The sequence below is a fragment of the Artibeus jamaicensis genome, unplaced genomic scaffold (genome assembly GCF_021234435.1).
Source record: "Artibeus jamaicensis isolate MK-2021 breed Jamaican fruit bat unplaced genomic scaffold, CSHL_Jam_final contig_332, whole genome shotgun sequence".
NCBI classification, from domain to species: Eukaryota; Metazoa; Chordata; class Mammalia; order Chiroptera; family Phyllostomidae; genus Artibeus; species Artibeus jamaicensis.
In genome coordinates this window covers 25,244,863-25,267,969 of record NW_026521788.1, presented here as the reverse complement: position 1 = coordinate 25,267,969, position 23,107 = coordinate 25,244,863, and the positions used below count along the sequence as shown (strand labels likewise).

General features: G+C 52.1%; 1 protein-coding gene across 19 annotated transcripts in view; it reads left to right on the top strand.

Annotated features, from left to right (window-relative positions):
- Positions 1–9,008: 9,008 nt before the first annotated feature.
- CAMK2G (calcium/calmodulin dependent protein kinase II gamma) overlaps positions 9,009–23,107 on the top strand; it is a 54,767-nt gene continuing 40,668 nt past the window's right edge. For all 19 annotated transcript variants that reach the window (XM_053663888.1, XM_037130497.2, XM_037130493.2 and 16 more), the window contains exons 1-3: positions 9,009–9,206; positions 10,564–10,658; positions 21,597–21,656. In XM_053663888.1, the coding sequence (XP_053519863.1) occupies positions 9,142–9,206; positions 10,564–10,658; positions 21,597–21,656 (220 nt within the window). In that variant the 5' untranslated portion in view covers positions 9,009–9,141. The remainder of the gene's footprint in view (positions 9,207–10,563; positions 10,659–21,596; positions 21,657–23,107) is intronic.

Sequence of the window (23,107 nt, the reverse complement as noted above, 5' to 3'; positions counted from 1 at the left end):
ATTCAATTTTAAAAAGACACTAACAAGAGACAATAACTAAATTTAATTGCATGTATACATTTGGAAACCCCACATACCTGAGTCGGAGACCCACACACATGCGGGGACGGAAAGTTAAAGTGAGTTACATATGGCATTCTGAGCTAGGGATGAGTGAGGTAAGGTGTCCCGGAGCTTCGTCAGGTCATTGTAGGGGGCCGATGTTCAGATGTTCAGTATTTAGAACTTTGTCTATCCTATAAAAACATCAAAAAAAGCTTATCTCTGACAATCTCTTATTATGGGCAAGGCCCATCATAAGGGGTAGGGGCAGAAGTTTCTCTTGAGCCTGAAGGGTCTCAGTTGCCTTTAGCTCAAAAGACTCCACATACCACAGAGGCACATCTTGGGATAAAACCATTCTGAGCCCCTGTAGCACCTACTACGCTCCCAAAACTTTAGGCACTGAGGATACCAGCATGAACACAGACACAGACCCTATCCTCATGGGCAGTGCTTTGAAGTGGTGGATGGCACTTTGAGGGCTGTCATTACAAGGATTTGGCCTGGTCAGGATTCCAGGGTGCAGTGCTATGGGAAAGCGACACCCGAGCAGAGAACTGGAGGATGGGCAGAGGGAAGGGAAGTAGGATTCAAGCAGCCATCTGTACAAAGATCCAGAGGCTGACTCTGCTACTAATCTTTTTTCTTGAATCATTGTTTTATTTCCAGGCTTATCCTCTTGCCCCCAGTGAATGAAGCTCCTTTAAAACAGGACCTATTTCTGGCCCATCTTGCTTTCCCCTATGGGAGTTAGGACTGAAGCTTACCTAGAGCAGGGACATTGTTGTCTAAAGGGGCCAAGGGGACACTGGCCGTTTCTGCAGACTCCGCCAGCACACCACCCCCAGAGCCCCTGGAGCTCTGAGAAGTAATCCTGAGCCCATGTCCACTGCCCACCTTTGTGGTAGCCCAGGAACAGCATCCTTTCCAGCTCCAGGTCCACATTTATGTCCGGCCTTGATAAAGGGACCTTCTGGCACTGAGCCGGGAATCAGGTCTCACCCTTTGTGAGCGTGGAGGCAGCCTGTCCTTGTGGACTCCCTGTGACCTATGGAGTTTGGAAGGAGCACTAGGGTGGCTGTGCCAGGATAATGGGTTTTACTAGGGCCTCCAGGGCCTCCTCCTCCTCTTCTTCTTCCTGCTGTGCCCACTCTGCTCCTGCCACACCAGCACTCGGTCCAACCCTGAAATATACTGTGACTATTTTCATTTCAGGCCTTTGCGGCTGTTCTTTCCATCAGAAATGCTTTTTGTTCCAGATCTTCAAATGACTACCTCCTTATCATCATTTAGATCGCCCTCAAAAGTCACTTTCTGAAAGCAGCCCTGTTTGAAAACTTCAGTTCAGGAAAGTGCCCTGGCTGGTGTGGCTCAGTGGATTGAGCGTCAGCTTGCAAACCAAAAGGTCGCCAGTTCAATTCCCAGTCAGGGCACTTGCCTGGGTTGTGGGGCTGGTCCCCAGTAGGGGATGTATGAAAGGTAACCACACATTGATGTTTCTCTTTCTCCCTCCCTCCCTTCCCCATTTCTAAAAATAAATACATAAAAATCTTTTTAAAAAAATAAAAGAAATCCTCTATTGCCACCTTCCTCCCTTACTCTCTAGCCAGTCGCTTTCTTTTATGTTCTTACTCCAAGTCTAAAGTGACCTCTTTCTAGGTCCATTGTCTGCCGACAAGTATGTAAATTCTGAGGACAGGAGTTTTATGGGATTGTTCTCTTCTTTTTCCCAAATGACTGGGCACAAAGAAGGTGCTCAATAAAATGATATGAAATGACTGAGTAAATGAATGTCACCTCTGAGTGAGTGCCTGGATTCAGAACTGGGACTAGATTAGGAAAAACCCACGTTGGGTTTAAGAATCAATCTACAGGCAGCATAGGCAGACATGGCTTCCCTCTTTGCATAACCACGTCAAAATTACAAAATTTAGTTCTACTAAAATATAAAACTACCATCACTCAGAACCACCAGAAAATGAGTTGAATGGAAGTCTGACAACTACAGAATTAGAGAAACCAAATCCATCCAGACTGGTAAGGAGGGTGCTGATGCAGATTGGACTGGTCCATCACCCATGTGTGGTGGATAAAAAAATTCAGGAGGGATATTTTGGGAGTGAGCCAAAACCAGGTGTCCCAGCCCCAAACCAGGGCCCAGCCCACGGTTCCAATGCAAGGAAGGTTAGTTCCCACAACTTCCGGCTACAAAAACCAGCGGGAATTGATTCCATGGAAGAAACTTCTGGAGCCCCGAGCAGTTCTTAAAGAACCCACACACAGACTCACCTACTCAGACTCACTCCCTCTCAGCTACAGCAGCAGGGTAGCAGCCTGAAAGGCACCTGCGGTACACAGGAGGAAACTGAAGTCCGGCATCAAGGTGAGAGAGGCCCTTGTCCCTTTGCTGAGCCCTCCCCCCACAGAGCCAGCAAGCTGGTGCCGTGTCCGTGACTCCATCAACCTGACTAACTATTTGACTGGCCTTGGAGATCCTGAGACTCTCTGCCCCACCCAACTTATGGGCCCAACCGAAGATGCTTTTCCATATGAAAGGGTGGTCTTGGCTCATGTTTAACAACTTCCTAAATCTTATCAAATAACAGCTGGCCTCAGTGAGCCCCAGGCCTGACATTAGCAGCAGCCAGCCTAGATTCACAGCTTGGCTTCATCTGGAAATCTTCAAGCCCAGCACAAGTAGCAGCTATCTTAAATTGTTTTACAGCTCAGGCAGAGTGGCCTCAGGAAAAACACAAGTGGGGGGCTGAACTTGGTCTGCACCACCCAGGAAACCCCAGGGCCAGTGCACCCAGTGAATAGCTACAGACCACATCAAGAGCACCACCACCCCGCCCCTGCTCAGCTGATCCTCCATAGAGGGTGGAGATGGGTGGTCAATGGTCACAGCCAATCCTTGCAGCTGACTGGCCTGGATAAATCCTCCCATTAATCTTCAATAGCAACCAAGGCTCAACTACAAGAGGAGGGTGGTTGATCGGCCCACAAGAAGGGTGCACCTCGAGTACCCAGCTTCGGTGATAGGGGAGGCTGTGCCACTGGACCCTACAGGATACCTACTGCATTAGGCCACACTATGAAGACAGGAGTCAAAGCAGCTCTACTTAATACGTAGAAACAAACACAGAGAAGCTGCCAAAACGAGGAGTCAAAAACATGACCCAGATGAAGAAACAGATCAAAACTTCAGAAATAGAACTAAACGAGGTGGAGATAAGCAATCTATCAGATGCAGAGTTCAAAACTGGTTATAAGGATGCTCAAGGAACTTAGTGAGGACCTCAGGAGCATAGAGATCCAGTCAGAAATGAAGAATACACTAATTGAAATAAAGCACAATTTACAGGGAAACAATAGTAGAGTGGATGAAGCCAAGAATCAAATTAATGATGTGGAACATAAGGAAGCAAGAAACAACCAATCAGAACAAGAAGAAGAAAAAAGGAATCTACGAAAGTGAGGACAGTATAAGCAGCCTCTGTAACAACTTCAAGAAGTCCAACATTTGCATCACAGGGGTGTCAGAAAGAGAAGAGGAAGAGCAAGACATTGGAAATCTAGTTGAAAAGATAACGAAAGAAAACTTCCCTAATTTGATGAAGGAAATAGACATACAAGTCCAGAAAGCACTGAGAATCCCAAACAAGATGGATGCAAAGAGGCCCACTCCAAGACACATCATAATTAAAATGCCAAAGATTAAAGATAACGAGAATCTTATAAGCAGCAAGAGACAAGAAGTTAGTTAACTACAGGGGAGTTCCCATCAGACTCTCAGCTGATTTCTCAAAAGAAACTTTGCAGACAAGAAGGCACTGGCAAGAAATATTCAAAGTCATGAAAAGCAGGACCTAAAGTCAAGATTGCTCAACCCAGCAAATCTATCATTTAGAACTGAAGGGCAGATAAAAAGCTTCCCAGACAAGAAAAAACTAAAGGAGTTCATCATCATCAAACCATTATTTTATGAACTGTCAGAGGAACTTATTTAAGAAAAAGAAGATCAAAACTATGAACAATAAAATGACAAAAAATGCGAATCTATCAACAACTGAATCTAAAATCAAACTAGGCAAACAACAAAAATAGAATCTGGGATACAGGGAGCTTTTTGATGGTTGCCAGATGGGAGGATGGGTGAAGAGGTAAGGCAATTAAGAAGTACAAATAGGTAGTTACAGAATAGCCACGGGGAATGTAAAGTACAGCATAGGAAACTGAGTAGCTAAAGAACTTGTAGGCATGACCCATGGACATGAATAATGGTGGGGGGATTGTCTGAGGGCATGGGGGGTGCTGGGTTGGAGGGGGCAAAGGGGGAAAATTAGGACAACTGTAATAGAATAATCAATAAAATATAATGAAAACATCAACTTAGAGCTCTTTGGTGGTAGGAACATATCTGCTTTGAAGCCCCAAGCCATTTACTAACCCCCTTACCCCTTTATATTCACTTCCCCTCCATCAATCATCCCAGCTCTACCACAGAGTAGCTTTTTGCCTTTAGGCAATCCACTTCACCTTTCTCAATTTCAGTTTCCTCTTCTGCAGAATGAGGCCGATGCTCCTACACTCACAGGGTGGTGGTGAGGGTTAAGTGGAATAACTTATATGAAGTGCTCAGTGACCGTCTCATGTGGCAAGCTTTTCCTAAACTTTAGCTACAATCATGGTTTTATCTTCTTCAGACCAAACCTTTCTTCAGATTCTTGCTTTCCCTTTGCTCCCTGGCAGCACCTGGTGTGCCTCAGGTCTGCCCACCAGGGGGCCCCACACACTGCTCTTCCTGTCCTGGTCTTTCCTGCTCCTGCAAGCTGCCGGGCCCTCACCTTAGGACCTCCCTCTTTTCCTCAGGTGACAACTCTGTCACCTCTCCACCAGTGCTCCCTCTTCAGCCCAAATATCTTGGCCTCTTGGCCCCCATTTTTCATTCATTCCACAAATATTTACTGAGCACCTACTACATGCCACGTTTCATGGTAAGTGTTGAGGATACAGGAAGAAAGTTCAGGTTCCCTCTTTCTTCAAGGAGTGCACTGTCTACAGGGGCTTCATGGAGAGGTTCAGAGGCAGAGGGAGCCCTAATCTGCACTTGGGGGTGGGAAGGTGGGACTCAGACTGCCCTTGGCACCAGTCTTCAAGATGGAAAAGTAAAGGGAGTGCCTCAAATTATGTACTCCTACAAATCACCTGAAATTCTGAAAATGTAAGTTCCATGAGGGACTAATTTTTTCAGGCAAACAAATCAATTCGAGCACCTCAATTCATCACACCATATGCTGCAGCCCTCACCCCAAATAGTTTCAGCTTCACACCCTAACTTCTCATTCCCTATGCTCAGTCCTTTAGGAGCACAGCCTCTCGCCTTAATATGTTTCTGTTTTAAAAAAATACTGCAGTCATTGATTTAATCTGTGGTTCTTAGTCCTTATTTTTTGCAGCTCCTAGACCCAGGAGCTGGGAAGGGGCGGCACTCCCACTGAGGACCACAGCATGGTTCCCAGTCGTCCTCACTGGGGTGCAGTGTCTTCTAGGGGACAGAGGGGCATCCCTCACCCCCTCCTAAGTTTGGGAATTGCTGAATTAGATGTTTTCATTTGTCTTTCCCTCTCTTTTCTATCCCCATTATAATGTTTTCTCACTAGTGTCAAGTATCTCACCACAAATAATTTTCTGTGAGTCCTTGGAGAGAGGTCATGACCTCATCAACCCTAATTCTCCAAAGTTAGTCACAGAATCTTAGAGTTGGAGGGGACCTCAGAAGCCACTGGTCCAGTGATTTTCCAAACTTCTCTCAGGGGCTTATTTTTCTTAGCTAGAGACTCCTTCAGCAAAGTCTTACCTGGAAAAAAATATGTATATATGGTTTGTAGGGTTCTGTGGATTATGGATTGAAAACCCTTCATGGGCGCAAGACTGAATTCTCTTCAAATTTATTTTATAATATCCCCAAACAAAGCAGGTAACTTTTCTTTGTTTCCAAAAGCATCAGCCAGCCCCCTTGCGTTTAAATATTTCACATTCAACTGCCCATTTTCCTCAGGCCTGAAAAATAAGTACCTTTCTTTTTACTCTAAAATTGCATTCCAAAATTAGGGAAGGAAGCTTCTCTCATTCAGGGGGTAGTCCCATGGTGTAATTTTCGGAGCCTTCAAAGACAAAGATCAGCAGAATGGCCAAGGGTCCCACCCAGTGGGGCCCTCTGCTGATTATCAGGGCATCTATTTCCTGTGTAATTCCCTGTTCCTTGCTCCGTGGGCAGGGCCTGAGTGCTGGCACTGCCCAGGGGACCGGCTGCAACCGGAACAGAGCAGCTCCCGGACCCCAAGAGGTTGCCATAGATACTGATGCTCAGAGAGCTAGGGAACTCATTATTTAAATGTATCTTCCCTCTAATTGCTCTGGGGTAGCTGGCGGTTGTGTGGGTGCTACAGCCAGAGGGATCGTAAAGGGTGCTTGTTTGTGTGTGCAAGTAAAGGTGCCTGTAGATCCCAAATAGCCACTGCAGCCACACCAGAGTCTGAGCTGTTGAGAGGTGGTGAGGGAGGGAAGGAGAAGTGAGGAAGACCTAGAAAGGAATAAGGAGAGAATAATTTCAGTTTCTTTCTGATTGTGTAAATTCTAATTTTCCACTTTATTTGGATGCTTCTCAAAGAGATGGGCTGAGCACATAGTAGGCAGTTGATTCATTCTGTTCTTGAAAGGAGGCTGACTCCATTTACTCAATACTGTGATGCATCCCTGAAGCTTCACCCCAGTATTTTTCTCATCACTTTTCCTTTTACCCAGAAACTCAATGCAAACTGCTTTATATGGTTACCCTAACGTACCTAGCATAGAACCCTCACCCTCAGCTGGGAAGATAACCCCTCTCATGGTGGGCTCATGAGAAAGGTCAGGGAGGTTGGTCCTGTTTTACATTTTCCCCTGGGACTCCATGGTAGCCCTGAGTCTGTGGTTGTGCTTGTTCTGACCTGTCTTCTCACTCCACCTTTATGATAAAGAATATAAAATTTCAGCATCTGGAGGTCAGGAACCAAGTCGCCTTGAGAGCTTGGTAAGGGCACACTGATGATTAACTTATATGCTGCCCCTATTTCTGGCATGCAGTCTAGCTATCACTCTGTCTTTACAGTGAATGGCAGAAACTCAAGACTTACTGTCATTCCCTAGTGTACAGTCTCACTGCCCCAAACTGGGACTTGGAACCAGGTTCTCACCCCGGTGCTTCAAGATAGGAAGTGGCCTTACTCCTCACCGCCTTACTTCCTGTTGCCCTGGGAAGAGGTGGGGCATGGTGTTCTGTCACCTCAACCCTATCCTTCTCGGCCCTCCCAGGCAATCTGTTAATGTTTTCCTCTCCTGTTCGCTTAATCGCCCCTACTGGGCAGTCTACTTCTCAGACTATCTCCCAGGGCTTTTGGGTAAGGACAGGAGGGGGGCCCCTCCCTAGGAGCTTTGCTCCACCCATCCCCTCAGGGATGAGGCCTGGGAGGCCTCAGCCTCTCAGCTGCCTTCTCCAGGAGAGCCATCCTGCTGACAATGAAGGCCTGACTCTCTGTGGGTGTCCTGCTGGTCCTATTGTAACCAAGACTGAGCTGCAGCAGCTGGCTGAGTTCTGCCCTGCCCAGCTGAGGATGATAGCTGACTTGTGGTATAGAGGTCTGGGCAGGTCAGGAACTTGCCCAGCCTGTTTCTCCTCTGCCGACACAGTTATGTGCCTGGGTCCTACCATCTTCTGATAGTGGGGACAGAGGAAGGGAGGGTAACTGCTCTGCCAGGGCCCGGAGTTCATTCCACAAATGTTTGCTGAGGGTCCGGGACTCTGAGAATAGACACAACGGTGAACAAAAGAGGCAGAGAACCTGCCCTATTGGAGACCACGATTCAGTGGAAAGGCAAATATTAAACAAATAATTACAGTTAACACTGTTCTAATTAGGTGCCAGGTACTATCCTAAATGCTTTATGTGACTTAGCTCATTTAATACAGCCCCATGAGGTAAATACTGTTATTGTTCCCAGTTTTCAGACAATGTAACTGAAATTCGGAAAGATTAAGTGACTTGCCCAACATCACACAGCCAGTCAGGGAGTTGCCCAGAAATCAAAGCCAGGCAGTCTGACCTGAGTTCACTCTTTAGACAACCTTGCTCTAGCTCTGCTGCCTCTCATACCAGTCAACATATCATTACAAAATATGATGAGTGCCACAAAATGAAAATACAGGGTGTCCTGCAAGAAAAATGGGGTATTTTCTCCTTCCTCCACTTGCTTTTCTAGCCCACACAGTACATAGCCTTTTCTAATAGTTTCCACTTCATCCCTTTCATTACTGGCCTGACTGAGAAAGTCTCTCTCATCTTTCAGGTCGGCGTGCAGGAAGGCAGAGTTCCACCTGCATTCTTGGCCCTAACCTGGTCTCCCTGAACAAACTGTGCCTGAAGGGTTTTATCTAATAATGGCCTTGATGCTTACACAAGTCTAGACTGTCAGCTTCCCGAGGGAAGGCTGCTGAGAACTGGCTCCGCACAGGCTGGGGGCGCCTCCCCAGTGTGCAGTCTGACGCGGATTTTTTGACCTTGGCCCCCTCCCACTTCGTTGTTAATCTGGGCTGTGGGCTTAGGACCTGTGTGTGGGGCCACGCTACAGAACTCGGCGGTCCAGATCCCTACCCAGTCCCAACACACATATTCTGAGCCCTTGCAGGGTCCGCCCCGGGATGAGCCCACTGGTCGCAAACCTCTCAGTTCCCTCCCGATGGCGCGGTGCCGGGACCCCCTAGTCTCCGCTCCCCCGCGCGTCCGGCCCCACGCGGGCGGCTCCGGAGGCGGGGCGGGGCCGGCGGCGGAGGCCCCTCCCTGGAGGCGGTCCGGGGGCCGGGCGGGGGGCCGGCGGGGCTGGAGGCGGGGCGGGACGGGCGGGCGCGGGGGTGTCACTCCCTCCTTCGCTCTCCCCGGTAAAGTCTCGCGGTGCTGCCGGGCTCAGCCCCGTCTCCTCCTCTTGCTCCCTCGGCCGGGCGGCGGTGACTGTGCACCGACGTCGGCGCGGGCTGCACCGCCGCGTCCGCCCGCCGCCAGCATGGCCACCACAGCCACCTGCACCCGCTTCACCGACGACTACCAGCTCTTCGAGGAGCTCGGCAAGTACGGCCTCCCGCCGCCCGCCGCGGCCCCCGACCCTGCCCCCGCCGCCCGGGCGCTATGCGGCTCCTGGCCCCGCCCCCTGGCCCTGCACCGGCCGCTGCAGCGCCCCCTCAGCCCGCCCCACCCCCAGCCTTTCCCGCCCGCCGCCTCCGGGGCCGCCTTGACCCCCGGCTGCCTGCCCCGCAGCCCCCTCCGCGCCCTGCAGCAGCTGCCCGGGCTGCTGCACCCCGCGCTGCCTTGGGGACTGCAGCCCCCGGACCGCTCCTGGGCGCCCTCCAGCCCCGCCCCTCCCGCACCCTTCAGGCGCCCCTCATCCCGACCCCGCCAGCTCTCGGTCTTCTCCCCACCCTGCTCAGGAGCTCACTCAGCACCCTGTCGCGTGTCCCACGCGCCTGGCACTCAGGACCCTCCCGGCCCTGCAGCTTCAAGCCCGCTGCGGTGCCGGAGTGTGGGGGGATGTTTGGTGCCCGGCCCCGCCCCCCACTAGTGCCCCTTCCAAGATCCCAGCTGGGCTGCTGGGCTCTGCTGCAGCACCCCCGTCCCCTCCCCCCATCCCTGCAGTGGTCCCGAGAGCCGCGCGCCGCAGCCGCAGCATCCCCCTCCCCTCCGCACTGAGCTGGCCTCTGCAGCAGCCCTGGCCCCCCCCACCCCCACCCGCGGCGCCGAGCCCGGCCACTGCAGCCCCCGCCCTGCCCGCCCCCCTAGACGCTTCCAGAGCTGGAAAGTGCGAGCTCCCATTTGGGAGGGGAAGAGTAAAGGAAAATATCAGGGGAAAGGGGAGCTATTGATGTCTGAGACCCACTACTGGATCCCCTCTTTCCGTGCTGTCAGCTGAGCCGGGATGCAGTGGGTTGAAGTGGGCTGAAGACGGTTGTGGGAGATTTGAGCCTCATTTGCCTCACCTTTCCCCATGGTTGAGGGAGCTGTCTCTCCCGGGACGATACCCTCTTTCAAATCTCTCCTTCCCCTACCTTCACCTATTTCTGCTGAGAGAAGGGCAGGTCTCTTTCCTTCTCTGATTCTCTCGGCCAGGACCACAGGGCTGTCCGTGTGATGCAGCAGGTGTGTGTTTTAAGCGTCGCCCACCAGCTCCCGATGTACTGCCTGAGGTTGGGGCTGTTGCTTTGCCCAGTGACTAGATGTGGGGGTGGGAATGGGGTCTTTCTCCACACACACCTGTTCACTGTCACGCAGTGGCCACATCCTTCTGCCTCATGTTGGATAGCGATGGCCACTACATCCGTGTGTGTGATTTTGACTAAAGGTTGATGGGAGCATCCCTGTCCCCAGACCTGAAGCATGTCTGTGTCATTCTGCTGTGCTCCGTGTCCCAGTTCTTTCTTCCTTCTCCCTCCAGGGGTGCTTTCTCTGTGGTCCGCAGGTGTGTGAAGAAAACCTCTACGCAGGAATATGCAGCAAAAATCATCAATACCAAGAAGTTGTCTGCTCGGGGTGAGTGTTCCCCAGCTTGGCCTCTTCCTGGGGTGCCTCCGGGGGCTACGGCTTCTTCTGAAGATACTCCAGGAGTTGAGGGTTGTGCATTTTAGCACTTGGAGAAGAGTTGGGATTTCAGGGTAGGTGGACTTTGAAGCCAGGGAAGGAGTTGCACGGGGAACTGGAAGTACTCAGGTAGAAAAGAGTGACGATGTAAGAGATGTAGGTAGCTGTCAGGAGGAACTGGCCCTGAAGTCTCCAGGGAGCTTGGTTTTTAGGGAGCAGGAGGATATTGGGAATGGTGGGTGGCACGGAATAGAGGCTGGTAATTTGGGGCCTTTGGAGTTTCTGTTTGGGGCAGTAGTAGCCACTCCAGGCCTGTCCTAGTCCCTGGGCCCCAGTGGCAACTTAGGATGGAAATGCACTAAGTGAGCAGCTCTGACAAACCCAGCCTCCCCCTGCCCACCAGGCGGCGGAACAGACTCCCAAGGGAAGGGAATCTGTAAACATCAGAGAAGGTTGCTACTGGTGAGAGCTTCTGGGAACAAATCCTGCCAGATGAACTTGATTGCTTTTTTGATCAAATTACAAAGTTGGCGGTGCAGCAGCAGATGCAGTCTGTCCTGGGTGGAGGGTGATGCCTCCTGGTCTGGAATTCTCAATGGCCTGGTCTGGGTGGGAGCAGCATTGCCTCAGTGTCTGAGGATTGTGGAGCGCCAGGCCCTAGAGCCTGACTTGTGAGATCCTTCTGAGTACCTGAGAGTACCCGAGGCCAGGAGGGTCAGGCCCTGGCTTTCACACCTTGAACCTACACTCCCTGAACCTTGTATTGGGTGCTTGCCAAACTCGTCTAATCTGATAGGTATAGACTCAGCAATGTGTAAAGTGCTCTGTGAACAGGTCAGGGGAGTACAGAGGCATGTGGATGGGTTGGGTCATTGAGGGCCGCAGGGTGCAGCAGGGGGACAAATTTTATGAGATTCAGAGAAGGGAGTTGGGGCTGGGCAATAGGATGCCATAAATACATTAGAGGCCAGGACAGATGCCTGGGGAGGACATAGGCTGTAGCTAGTAATGACCCAGGCATCTCTGGGGTAAGAGATATGATAGATGTCCCCAAGTATTGGAGAAACTATAAAATTCTACAGTGGGCTTCCGTCATGTTGACAGTTGTTCTGGGACCTATATAGCAGGGCATCTGCCTCCTGGCTGGGAGGGCCTCTTTGCATCCCCACAAACAGAGCTTATCTTGCTGTCTCCCAGTGCCCATCTCTTGCTGTTCCTCCACATTGGCCATAAAGTTGACTTATTTGTTTGTTTCCTTTCTCTCTGGGTACCTTGAGTTAGAGGCGATGGTTACCATAGAGACATGTGGGTAGTCAGAAGCACTCCTCCCCTGGGGTTGGGGGTGTGCAACACGGTGGGCTGGGCTCTTTGGCAGACATCATCTGGCCAAGGATGCGAGGTGCAGGCAGAGAGGACAGTCTGAGAGTGCCTACATCCCCGTGCCCACACAGCACAGCCCTGGTGCACCAGAGAGGGGGCTGGTGTCTGGTGTCTCCAGTTAATCATGCAGTGCTTTGCCTTTTCTCATTCCACCAGTGTCCTCTGACCCAGGGGTGAGGGACAGAAAGATAACTGGGAGTCCATCTCTGGGGTGTGGGGATAGTTGGTGAGGGGAGTCTGTAGAGCTGCCTGCCTTGGGCTGTCGTGCTGTACTCCCTCCCCACTCACCTGAATTTCTCTGACCCATGTGATCATGTCTTTTTCCCATCCTTACCTCCTCTCAACCTCGTCCTGTCTTTCCCAAATGATAATCATCTTTCCCTGCCCAAACCAGGTGAGATTTGATTTCTCTTTGGCTTATTTCTTTCTCAAGAAAAACAGTTTTGTGTAAGATCATATGCTTCAGACTGCAGCTCCCCCTCTCTTGAAATGGTTATGCCAAGACCGGGGCTCTGTTGTATGGTTTATGTGCCAGGTTGACTTTGGGACAGAGGCCTACTCCTGGCGGAGAGACACAGGGGCCAGGATCAGGGGTCAGGAATTTGTAAGTGCCAGGACCATTTGGAGGTGGGAGAGTGGGAAGATGCTGTCTTGGAGGGAGCAAGCCAGGAGCTGTGCTGTAGGCGTGGGTGTAGGGGACGTGAGCTCCTGGAGAGGGTTGGGCCAGGGGGCCCACTAGGCCGGTGCCCATGGGGTTAGGGAGTGAAGGCCGTGGCTTCCTGCAGCCTCTCAGTTTACGCTGTATATTTTATAAAGGTGCAGCAGCTGGGGCTGGGTTTCACTCGTCGCTGTCTGTCTGTCTAGGGCTCTGCAGGTGTTGGATTTCTGTGTCTGGGAATGTGGTGGGTCCACCAGGGTCATCCAGAAGGGTCTGAAGGGGCTTGCTGTGTTTGCTGAGTCGCTGCCTGATTTCTTTCTTGCTTGTGATTCTCTGCGCTGCAAACCGAAAGGAAAGAAAGAGGGTGTCGAGCTGCTTCTGCTTGGCATTCATGGTGAGGTGGCCCAGGAGAGATCACCTGGTCTTCTGGGACCTGGAGATCTGGATGGAATCCTTCTTTTGCTCCGCTGTTTTTTGTCATTGTGACCTCAGGGCCATGTTGGTGGGGTGTTCATGTGGCTGTGCACTGAACACTGTCTTTGTCTGTGGGCCTGTCTACATAAAGCCACTGAGAGTCACGTAACGCCACTCCATTTGCTTTGGAACAGCAATAGGTGTGGAGTTGGGGCTCTTAAGGGAACCCATATTTCCAAACTGAGCTCTCTGCTAGGCCGAAGGAGGTATTTAAAATAGGTTTGGTTGCAGGCGCTAGTGGGCCAGGGGATGGCAATGATAAGTCGTTATTTTAAGATTTAAGAGCACCACCCCCCCAGGAGCCTGAGCCCTTCTGTCTTTTTTTTATTTTTAAATCTTTATATTCTCTTCTTATCTTTATTCATAATGTAGATTTTCACCTCATAGAGCATAACCTTTTACTTATTTATTCTTAAAGATTTTATTTACTTGTTTCAGAGAGAGAGGAAGGGAGAAAGAGGGAGAGAAACATCAACGTGAAAGGGAAACATCAGTCAGTTGCCTCTCACACCCCTGACCAGGGACCCGGCCCACAACCCGGGCATGTGCCCTGACAGGGAATCAAACCCATGACCTCTTGGTTCACAGGCCCGTGCTCAATCCACTGAGCCGTACCAGCCAGGGCAGAGAATTTTATATCTTGTTCTCTTGCATCCATCCAAAACGTTTCCCCACATGGCTACAGTCAAAGGGCAAATGGTCCTTTCTTTCTTGTACCTAGTTTAGGATTTTTTTCCTGGAAACAATTAGCATCATAAGAAACCTCTGTATTTGGACCATTTAGCTTCATTCCAATTGCTTTTACTCTGATGGAAACTTGGCCTTACTAAGAGATGCTACCAGAGACAATATAATGAAACCTGTTACAGCACTTGCTGTATTTGTTTATTTACTCTGTATACCTTATGTGAAGAAATTTCTATTGAAGCTAAATGTAAGCAAACACTTTCTTCTTCCTGAGGACGTGGGAGGTGAGGGTAGGGACTGTATGTGTTTCTTTTCTTAGCATGGACAGGGCCTTGCGAAGTGCCTGAGACATAAAGAGCACCTACACATTGAACGAATAGGTTAAGGGGACCGACTGTACATAACCCATCACAGTTGCTTTTTGGCTTTGGCTTTCAGGAACCTCAGAGCCAAGTTGCGGGAACCCTTCTAGCTTGGCGCTGGCTTGGGCTCCCTCTTTCTGCTCCATGCAGCCCGCCAGCCTATAGGCCTGACCCAGCTGTTAGAGAGGACAGGTGAGATTAAAGACCTGTGCTTGGGGCACAGTACAGGTGGGAGGTGTCGGAAAGCAGTGTAGCTTATGACTCCCTGTCGTAATGGCCTTCTAGGGCAAAGTTGGAACTTCTCGAAGCAGTGATTTTCAACTCAGTGTGCATAACGATTACCTCAAGATTCCTGGGTTCCACCCACAGAGGTTCTGCTTCTGGGTGGGCTTCCAGAGTCTGTGTGCAGGTGGTCCCTGAGCCACACTTGAAGAATTGCCACCCGAAATCAGCAACAGCAGTGCCACTTGCTCTTGCCACGCTTCCTGACATTTACCAGACACACCTTAATCCAGGCTTCTTCAGGCAGTGGCCGTCTGCGTACATGGGCTGTTCTGTGATTTGGGGCCTTCTTCTGAGTTCCCAGGTTGGGGTGTCAGTCCATGGTCAAGGCTATGGCAAGCTGAGCGGCTGGGTTGTGGTATGTTGGCCACCAGAAGGGCAAAGGCTGTCTCTTTCTGGGTCCAGCTGGCCCTGGGGACTGAAATAGGATCCCCCAGGGTGGTGCCAGCTGAGAGTCCCCACCCCCTTAGTGTTGGCCTGAGCAGCCCCCATGACATTTGTGTCCCCTGTGGTATCTCCAAGGGAGACTTTACCGTTAAGGATCTGGGCAAAGCGAGGGGAGGGTAAAGCAGCCATGAGGGACGGGGAGAAGGAAGGAAAATCTACGCAGCACTGGAACCTGGGACTCTGGAACTTGAGGAAGCATTAAAGGAGGTTGTACGCAAAGCCACGCTTTCCTCCTGAGGCTAAAACAGGCCATTTTGGGCTGTGTGTGAGTGACCCAGCTCCTCTGGCTCTTCCTCCCAGGTGGACGAGGAAGCAGCCGAGAGGTCCCTCGTCTGTGCCAAGGCGTGTATGCTGGGCCAGCTTCGCACAGCCCTGCTGTGAGCCGTGCGACTTAGCTCAGACAACACTGGCCTGTCACCCTGCCCTCCCGTCCACCTTCCCAGGGTGACTTTGGGCACGGGCGTCATGGGGTCCCATCCCATAGGAGAGGCCCCTGCTTTCTTCCAGCTGCTTGCTCTCGTCCCTTGTCAGAAGCTCTGCTCCCGGCTTCGGGGCTGCGCTGAAACCCTAGAGGTGAGCGGCTGAGCCCGTTCTCTTCTGAGGCTGCAGACGGGGAAGGAGAGGAGTGGGTGTGACCGGCTCCTGCCCCCTTCTCTCTGCTCGCTGCTCTCTGGACGGCCTTGGCAGGCAGCAAGCGCCCGCTCCCATGGGTGCCAAAAGGGTGGTGACAGGAAGAGGTGGGCACTTGGCACTTCTTGAGTGCCTCTCAGTGGAGGCCCTTTGTCATTTTCCCGTGGCCAGACAGATCCGCCCCAGGCCTGTGGGGAAACCAAGGCACAAAAGTTTTGTTTATTTCGAGCCGTGGATATGCCAGTGATTTTGCCAGTGTTCAGGCCTGAGCATCCTCAAGCGATGTGCTCTTCACTCACCCCTTGGCTCCTCCCTTTAAAACACAGGTTCTGGGTGTTTTGTTCCCTGTGATGAATCCTGACATATCACTCCCACACCCCTCCATCCAGGCCCAGAGCTGTAAGACCAGTGGAGCAGATCTCTCCTTTCTGCTGGGTGAGGCCTTGCTCTCCTCTGTACCCGCCTCTCTGGGCACAGACCCCTCTGTGGTGGGGAGATTTCCACCACTCACTGTCCCCAGCACCGGCTCTACTTCCTGGGCCCCGGCAGCCCCAGCAGCTTCCCATCTGCTCCCCTCTTTTCTCCTCCCCCCACCCTCCCTTGCTGCTGCCCTGGGAGGAGCTATTTTTAGGGGCTGCTTCCTGGGATGTTTTACTTGGGGCTGGTTACCATGAAGGAAATGTCACCAAAACAGTGGGCAAAGGCTGCAGACACCCAGAGCCTTGCTGGGGGCATAGGGAACTCAGTGGCTGGCCCCGTTCTGACCCTTGAGAGCGTCCAGAGTGTCCAGAGGCAGAACCTTGCCTTCTTGGGGCTTGCTAGTGACCCCATGGGGATTTTCTCCATCCAGGCTGGTTCGGGAGACTTTTGCTGTGGGGCACGTCTTGGCGCCTCTCTCCTTTGCCTCCTCAGTGAAAGCTTCTCTTAAGACCCAAAGGCCAAAGTAGGGCTCGAGTCTTTGTGTTGCTTGCTTAAAACTGCCCGAATTCGGACTGAAGAGAAAGGGAGAATGCCAACATAAAGGACAGAGCCTTGGTGTTCACGTGGCCCGTGTCAGGCCCTGTCCCACTCTATTCACAACCCTCAGCTAGTTCCTGGGTGTGTGTGGGTGTGAAGAAAATAGAAGCCATGCTCCCTCTTACGTGGTGGACAGACTTTGCTTTTAGCCGGAGGCTCTGCACCTTTATAGTGAGTGAGAGTCAAAAGAGGAAGGGGTGTGTCATTGAGGTGTCAGGGCAAGGTCAATGGGATTGTGGTTTGGGATTCCGGCTGGTCAGTGCCCAAGGTCAGGGGCTGTTTATAAGTAGCTGGAGAACTTGGACTGTGACACCAAATCCCTGCAATGCCCTTGTTTCTACTCAGTGATGCCCCTGTGGGGCCTCTGCTGCTTAGGAAGGAGAGGGGACGCTCGGGAGGGCAGCAAGAGGGGGAGCCCCACACTGAGCATCTGAAATTAATGGGGCTGTAGAAAGCTTCTCACAGAGTCAGGGCCACAGGCAGAGATCTTTGAAACACCCTTTGAAAAGTTAGGGGTGTCCTCAAGATTGGATTGAGGAGGGTCCTCGTTGCCAGAGTTAGGGCTCTGTGTCCTTTCCCACCTAGAGAAGGTTGCATGTTTAGGTGGCAGCAAATCTTATTTGAAGCTAGTGCTGGCATTTGTGGTTGTAGGGAAATGTCACTAAGTCAGCGGGCATATGCCCTCTAGGGCCGTGGAGAGTCAGTGGCCAGCCCTCCCTGGTCCCTGATCTTGTGGGGGGAAGGAAAGTGCGTTTGGAGCAGGCTTCTCTCCTGTGGCCCGAGGGAAAAGACGGTTCTGGGGCTCTGGGCTCACCTTCGCTGCGTGCTGTTTCCTCACTGTCTGCTCTCTTTTCTGCCTCCCTTTGTGCATCTGGTCAGTCCTTCCTGCCCTTCCTGTGAAGGGCACCTGTCCTTTGTGGAGCCCTGGACCAAGTCTCAAGGCAGAGGTGGGAGAGGCAAGGCCTCCAGGGACCCTTTTGTTTCAGGGCCTGGCTCTGCCCTGGGTGGGCTGCTGTTAACAGCGGCTTCTGCTTTCTGCTCCTGTGGCCACCTCTGCTCTTGAGGGGAACGTCTTGCAGAGGGCTGTGGTTGGACCTGGGCTGAAGGCCGACAGGGGTGGGTCTCTCCATGGCGGTAGCACACAGGCAGGCAGGAAGTGGCCCTGTGCAAAAGCGGGAAGTGGCTGTTGTCAAACAGGAAGGGGGGGCTGGGCCGTGGGGGGGCGGGGTCAAGCCCGGTGGAAAGGTGGGTGGGAAGAAGGTCGGCCTTGGCAGGTCTAAGCTGTCTCCTAGGAACAGTGAGCTCAATGGGCGCTGGAAGCACGTGTGTCTCAAGGAAGAAGGCCACTTTTGTGACAAGAGCGACTGGTGTGTTATCACCTTGGGTTGTGGAGCCAGGGCCTGGATGCACCACTGTGGACCAAGACAGTTCAGTGGCTTCATTCCTTTGGGGTTGGGGATGCTATGTTTAGTTGGGGCCACTCTTGCAGTTGAGAAAGATGCTCTGCAAACCATATTTGTTCCTGAGCCCTGCTGCTGGGGTAGAGCCCTCCTTTTTCCTAGACATGGACCAGGCCTGGAAGGGACACAGGACAGTGGGAAAGCGACAGAAGACTGTTGGAGAGGCTGGGGTGCTGGCCCATGGTGCGTGGTCGAAGGAGGCAGGGGAGAGTGTGGTCGGCAGAAACCGCACGGCTCATTGAGCAGAGCTGGATGGCAGGGTGCCACGGCCAGTGAGGCTGAGGCTGAGGAAGAGGAGGGATCCTGCTGGCGACAGCACTTCCTGGGCCTTACTCTCTGGAGAGCCCCTGTTGCTGACCTCACCCACAGGCTACAAACAAGGAGCAGAGGAACAGCCCACCCCCAGAAAGGTTGATGGAGCAGGTCAGAGGGCTCGGTTGGTGTATAAGGTACCCCGTGCCTGCCCAGGCCAAGGAAGAGTCAGTCCAACTCTCTCAGTGTCTCTGGGAGGAGCCACAGCCACAAAGCCCAGTCAGGGAGGCCTTGTCCATCTCACCCCATGGCCCTTGTAAAGGAGGCTGCCAAGCCCTGCACTGAGCACTTACCCAGTTACCTCATTTAATTCACAGATATTGCTGCCTCCATTTTAGAAGTGAGGACCCTTTTCCTAAAATAATGGGTCTGGCTCACTCTCTCACCTCTTTTGGGTCCTAATCAAATGTCAGCTCCTTGCTGAGGCTTTCCCGGACCACCTTTCCTGCTTCGTTTTTCCACGCAGCCCTTGCCACAACATCGACCGTGCCATCCAGTGCTTACTGCCTGTCTCTCCCCGGGCCCAGCCAGCCCCACTAGAGGAGCAGCTCCAGGAGGGCAGGGGTTTTTGTCTGTTCTTTCACTGCTGTCTCCCAACATCTAGAACAAGTGCCTGACACACAGCAGGCCTCAGTAAATATTTTTTGAATGAATGAAAGAGGCTCAGATGGGTTTAATAACATGCCCAACATGCCAGTGCTGGGCCTCCACCCGGTGCTGTCGGACTCCACAGCTGGTGTGTTAATGGTGGGACTCCGGGCAGAGGATCAGAGCAAGGACTAGAGAAGTCACAAGCTTCACCCGGAACATGGGGCTTGGCTGCTCGGAGGCAGGGTCACACTGAGTGGCTAACACAGACCCTCTGGACTTTGGGCAGCTCCTTTGAGGAGGTGGGAGCATGAATCTGGGTCCCCCCTCTTCCCATCCTGAGTCACTGGTAGAGCCGGCGCACCCTTATTTTTAGTGCCGTTGCTGCTGTGGGGCTGTAACCATTAGCCAGTAAGAGACTTGAGGGACGAGATAAATATTAATCTTCTGGGCCTTCCCCTTAGTTGCCACCTCCACATAGTAAGATGCTGTTCTGCACCTGCCCAGGCAGCCAAGCCGAGGGTTGGGGGTTGGAGGGTGGTGAGGTGAGTGGTCAGAAAGAGGGCTGGTGGTCTGCAGCTTTGGAGATGGCCATCTTGCCCCCTCCAAGCCCAAGTCCCAGGGGAAAAGGAGGATGGGTCAGCCCTCACGTCCTCCTGGCCAGACCTTGAAGAAGTGAGCCCCAGGCAGGGCCATGGCTGCTTTCTTGACTGCCTCCCCTTCGGAAGGTCCCCAGCGCTGACAGGTCTGGGCGATGTGGGAGTGTGGGATTACCTGGTGTTCTCCTGACTACATCCTGGTCAGTGGTCATGCCGAACCCGAGGACAGAAAGGAAGGCCTGACCCAGATCTGGGGGCAGCTGGGATGGATTAGCTGGGCAGCAGGAACTAATCTCCGCCTGTCCCTACCTGCTCCTTCCACAAAGCAGAGCTGTCGTTAGAGGGACAGTGTAGCACAGAGCTGGGGGTGCTTGCTGAAAGAACACGTATGAGTTCCTCCTAGTTTGTCATCCCGACCTCATCTCCGACTGCATCATCTGAGGTCTGAGCTTGAGTCCCAGTTCTGTCCCTTTCCTGCTGTAGGACCTCGGGCACATCATTTAATATCTCTGGGCTTCAGTTCTGTCATCTGTGAAGAAGGGACGATCGTAGCACCAGCCCCGCAGAAGTGTCCCGAAGGTTCTGGGAGGCTCTACAGAGGCTCCTTCTGTTTCGGCAGAGCGGGGGGCTGGCAGAAGCCCCAGTGAGAAAGGCGAGATTGCTGGGCGGGTGTGGGTGGAAAGGCACCTGCCTGGGCCTAGACCTGTTGGGGTGAGCTGGACTGTGGTCCCCAAAGCCTGGAGTCTTTACTTGATGTTGTCCCTTTTCTTTATCTTGTCACCATAGCACAGCGATGGAGAAAGAGGCTTCTGGGCTCAGACCACCCGCATCCACTGCCTTTGTGAACTTGGGTCGGCACTTTAACTGTTTAAGTCTGTTTCCTCATTTGTCCTGTAATGGAGCTAATCGGACCCCTACTTGAAAGAATTTCTGTGAGGATGAAATAAGATAATCCTGGCACGTAGTACTTGCTTAGTAAATACTCATTATCACTGCTGTTGTTGATAAACCCTTATTAAGCCCCTGTTACCGGAGTAACTCTAGAGAGCACCACTAAGAAAGGCCCCACCCTTTGAAGAGCCTGCAATCAAAAGAGAACTGATGTAACATATGATGGGAGAATTATAACAGATTTGGTGGGAGGGGTGGCATCGGGTGGGGAAGTGACATCCTCTAAGAGGAACAGGGAAAACCTTGTGGAGGAGATAAATTTGGGGAAGACTTGCAGCCGAGAAGAGCTAGTGAAACAGACTGGCAGTATCCTCTCTTTCTACTTCCTGGAGCTCTGCCTTCCTGCGGAAGGAATTGACCGGTGCAGCTTGCTTGGATCTGGGGACTCGTGCATCCCGGCCGCTTTACCAAAGCGGAGTAACCCCAGAGCCCGAGTGCCCCGGCAGTGGGTGCCCAAGAGCATCCCTGGGAGAAGCAGTTTTCTGTAAAATGGGCATCACAGTAGTACCAGCCTCACTAGAGTTGTTATGAGGATAAATTAAAAGGTGTATCTGGCTGGCGTAGAAGTAAGCTCTCAATAAATGTTACCTATTGTTATTTTTTCAAATCATCATCATCTTTGTTGGCAGCACCGTTATGTTTTAGGATTTCTCTGAAGAGCCAAGTAGAGAATATATGCAAAGCTCCTGGCACAGTGCCTGGTCGTAAAGCAGCTGTTCAACAAAACTTAGCCCTTATTACTATCCCTGATGAGGAGGAGGTCTGGACCCTCTGGCCCAGTGAAATCCCCACAGTAGCGGAATGAGGACCACGCTGTAGTGGAAGACCTGGATTCCCTTGGCTCTGCCGCTCCCCAGCCATTTCCTCATCTGGAAAGGGTGGTAACAATACCTGTCTCCGGATTGCTGTGCTTTGCTACATTCATTCAGCACGTTGGAAGAAGTGCATAGTTGGTGCCTAAGAACTGAAGGAGTATGAATAGCCAGGTGGCCATAAATAGAAAGGATGGTTGATGGCTTTTGGTTTTTCTCCTCTGCTTTTAGATCACCAGAAGCTAGAACGTGAGGCCCGGATATGCCGACTTTTAAAACATCCAAACATTGGTAAGTGCGCTTACGTGGAATATTTCTTGGGCGTTTTGAAGCCGGGGGTGGAGAAGGGAGACCCACTGCTTTTGTATGTGGAACTACTTCTGTCCCTGGGCCTTTGCTCCTGGTGTCTTGTGTTTCCCAGAAGGGGAAGCAGCCGTGTTGTACTCAGAATTCTAGGACATTCGAGTTTTGCGACCTAGGTGTCTTCAGTCCTACAATGCCATCTCAGGGCTGGGATCGGAGGTATTGGAACAGATTTCAGACACCCTCTCTTCCCTCCTCCTCCAGCCTTTGGGCTGAGGTCCAAGGTCCTCAGCGTGTGAGGTTCTGGGCCAGTAGCCTGCCAGCCTTCCTCCCCAGGGGCCCTCCATGACCATCATAAGAGGGTCCGGATTTTGTTCCTGGACTTGAAAGAGTTTTGTTCCTGTCGCAGTGCTGTGCACACTCTAGGGGTTTCCATGGTGCTCCTGTTTGTGCTCCCCAGAGCCAGGAAAGCAAGCTGCCCACCCGCCTGGCTTCTCTGGAGAGGGGATGGCAGGAGCCACTAGGATGGGGAAAGAGAAAAAATGAAGAGGGTTTCTCCCTGCTCCCACCCCGACTTGGGGGACAAGAGCACATTGTTGGCTGTTCTAAAGCCTGAGGAGGTTTGCTTGCCACAACCCACTCCGGCTCAGTTTTACATTGTTCAGCTGAAACAGTCTTTGCCAAAAGCGTTGGCCCTGATTTGGTGCTTCTCGCAGGGAGGATAGAAACTGGGCTGGCTGCAGTGTCTGAGCAGAAACCCCAGTCTTGACTTCAGGCAGAGAGGGAGCATCTCCTAGGTTCTCCTTAAAAACCCTGAGTCATCACCAAAAAAAAAACCCAACGTGCGTTCCGTGCTCCTCAGGCATGGCCTAAATGTCAGGGCTCCCTCAGTGCCCCGGAGGCCACCCGCTCTCCTCTGCCGGCGGCCAGGGCTGCGAGGCAGCTTGCTGGAGCTCGATGCTTCCTCCAGAGCTACTCAGCCTCTGGCTTCCCAGAACTCAGGCTAGAATACTTCACGTGAGCTATTTCTGTGGGAGAGCTGAGGGTGTACTCCAGCCCAAGGGGACAGGAGCAACTCTGAGGTAACCAGAACCCCAACCATGCAGGGCTTTATAGATGGCAATCAGCAGCTTGGGTTACACATGAAGCAGATTGGCATAGCTTGTGCTCAAGGGCTCGGCTTTGCCTGGTGCAGTATGTTCCTCGGAGCCAGCAGCTCTCAGCCGACAGGTCCTGGGCTTGGAGCTGCTGGGGCTCCTGGGTGATCTATTGAACTTAGACTCACACCTGAAAATGGCACAGTGGGGACAGCACGGGAGAGATACAATGAAGAGGAAGGCTGAGAACAGCCATCGCAAATTCAGGCATCTTTGGTTTGGTTGGCTGAGTGGCCTAAAAGTGTTTTTATTATTTGCCAGTCAGTATTTAAAAATGAGATT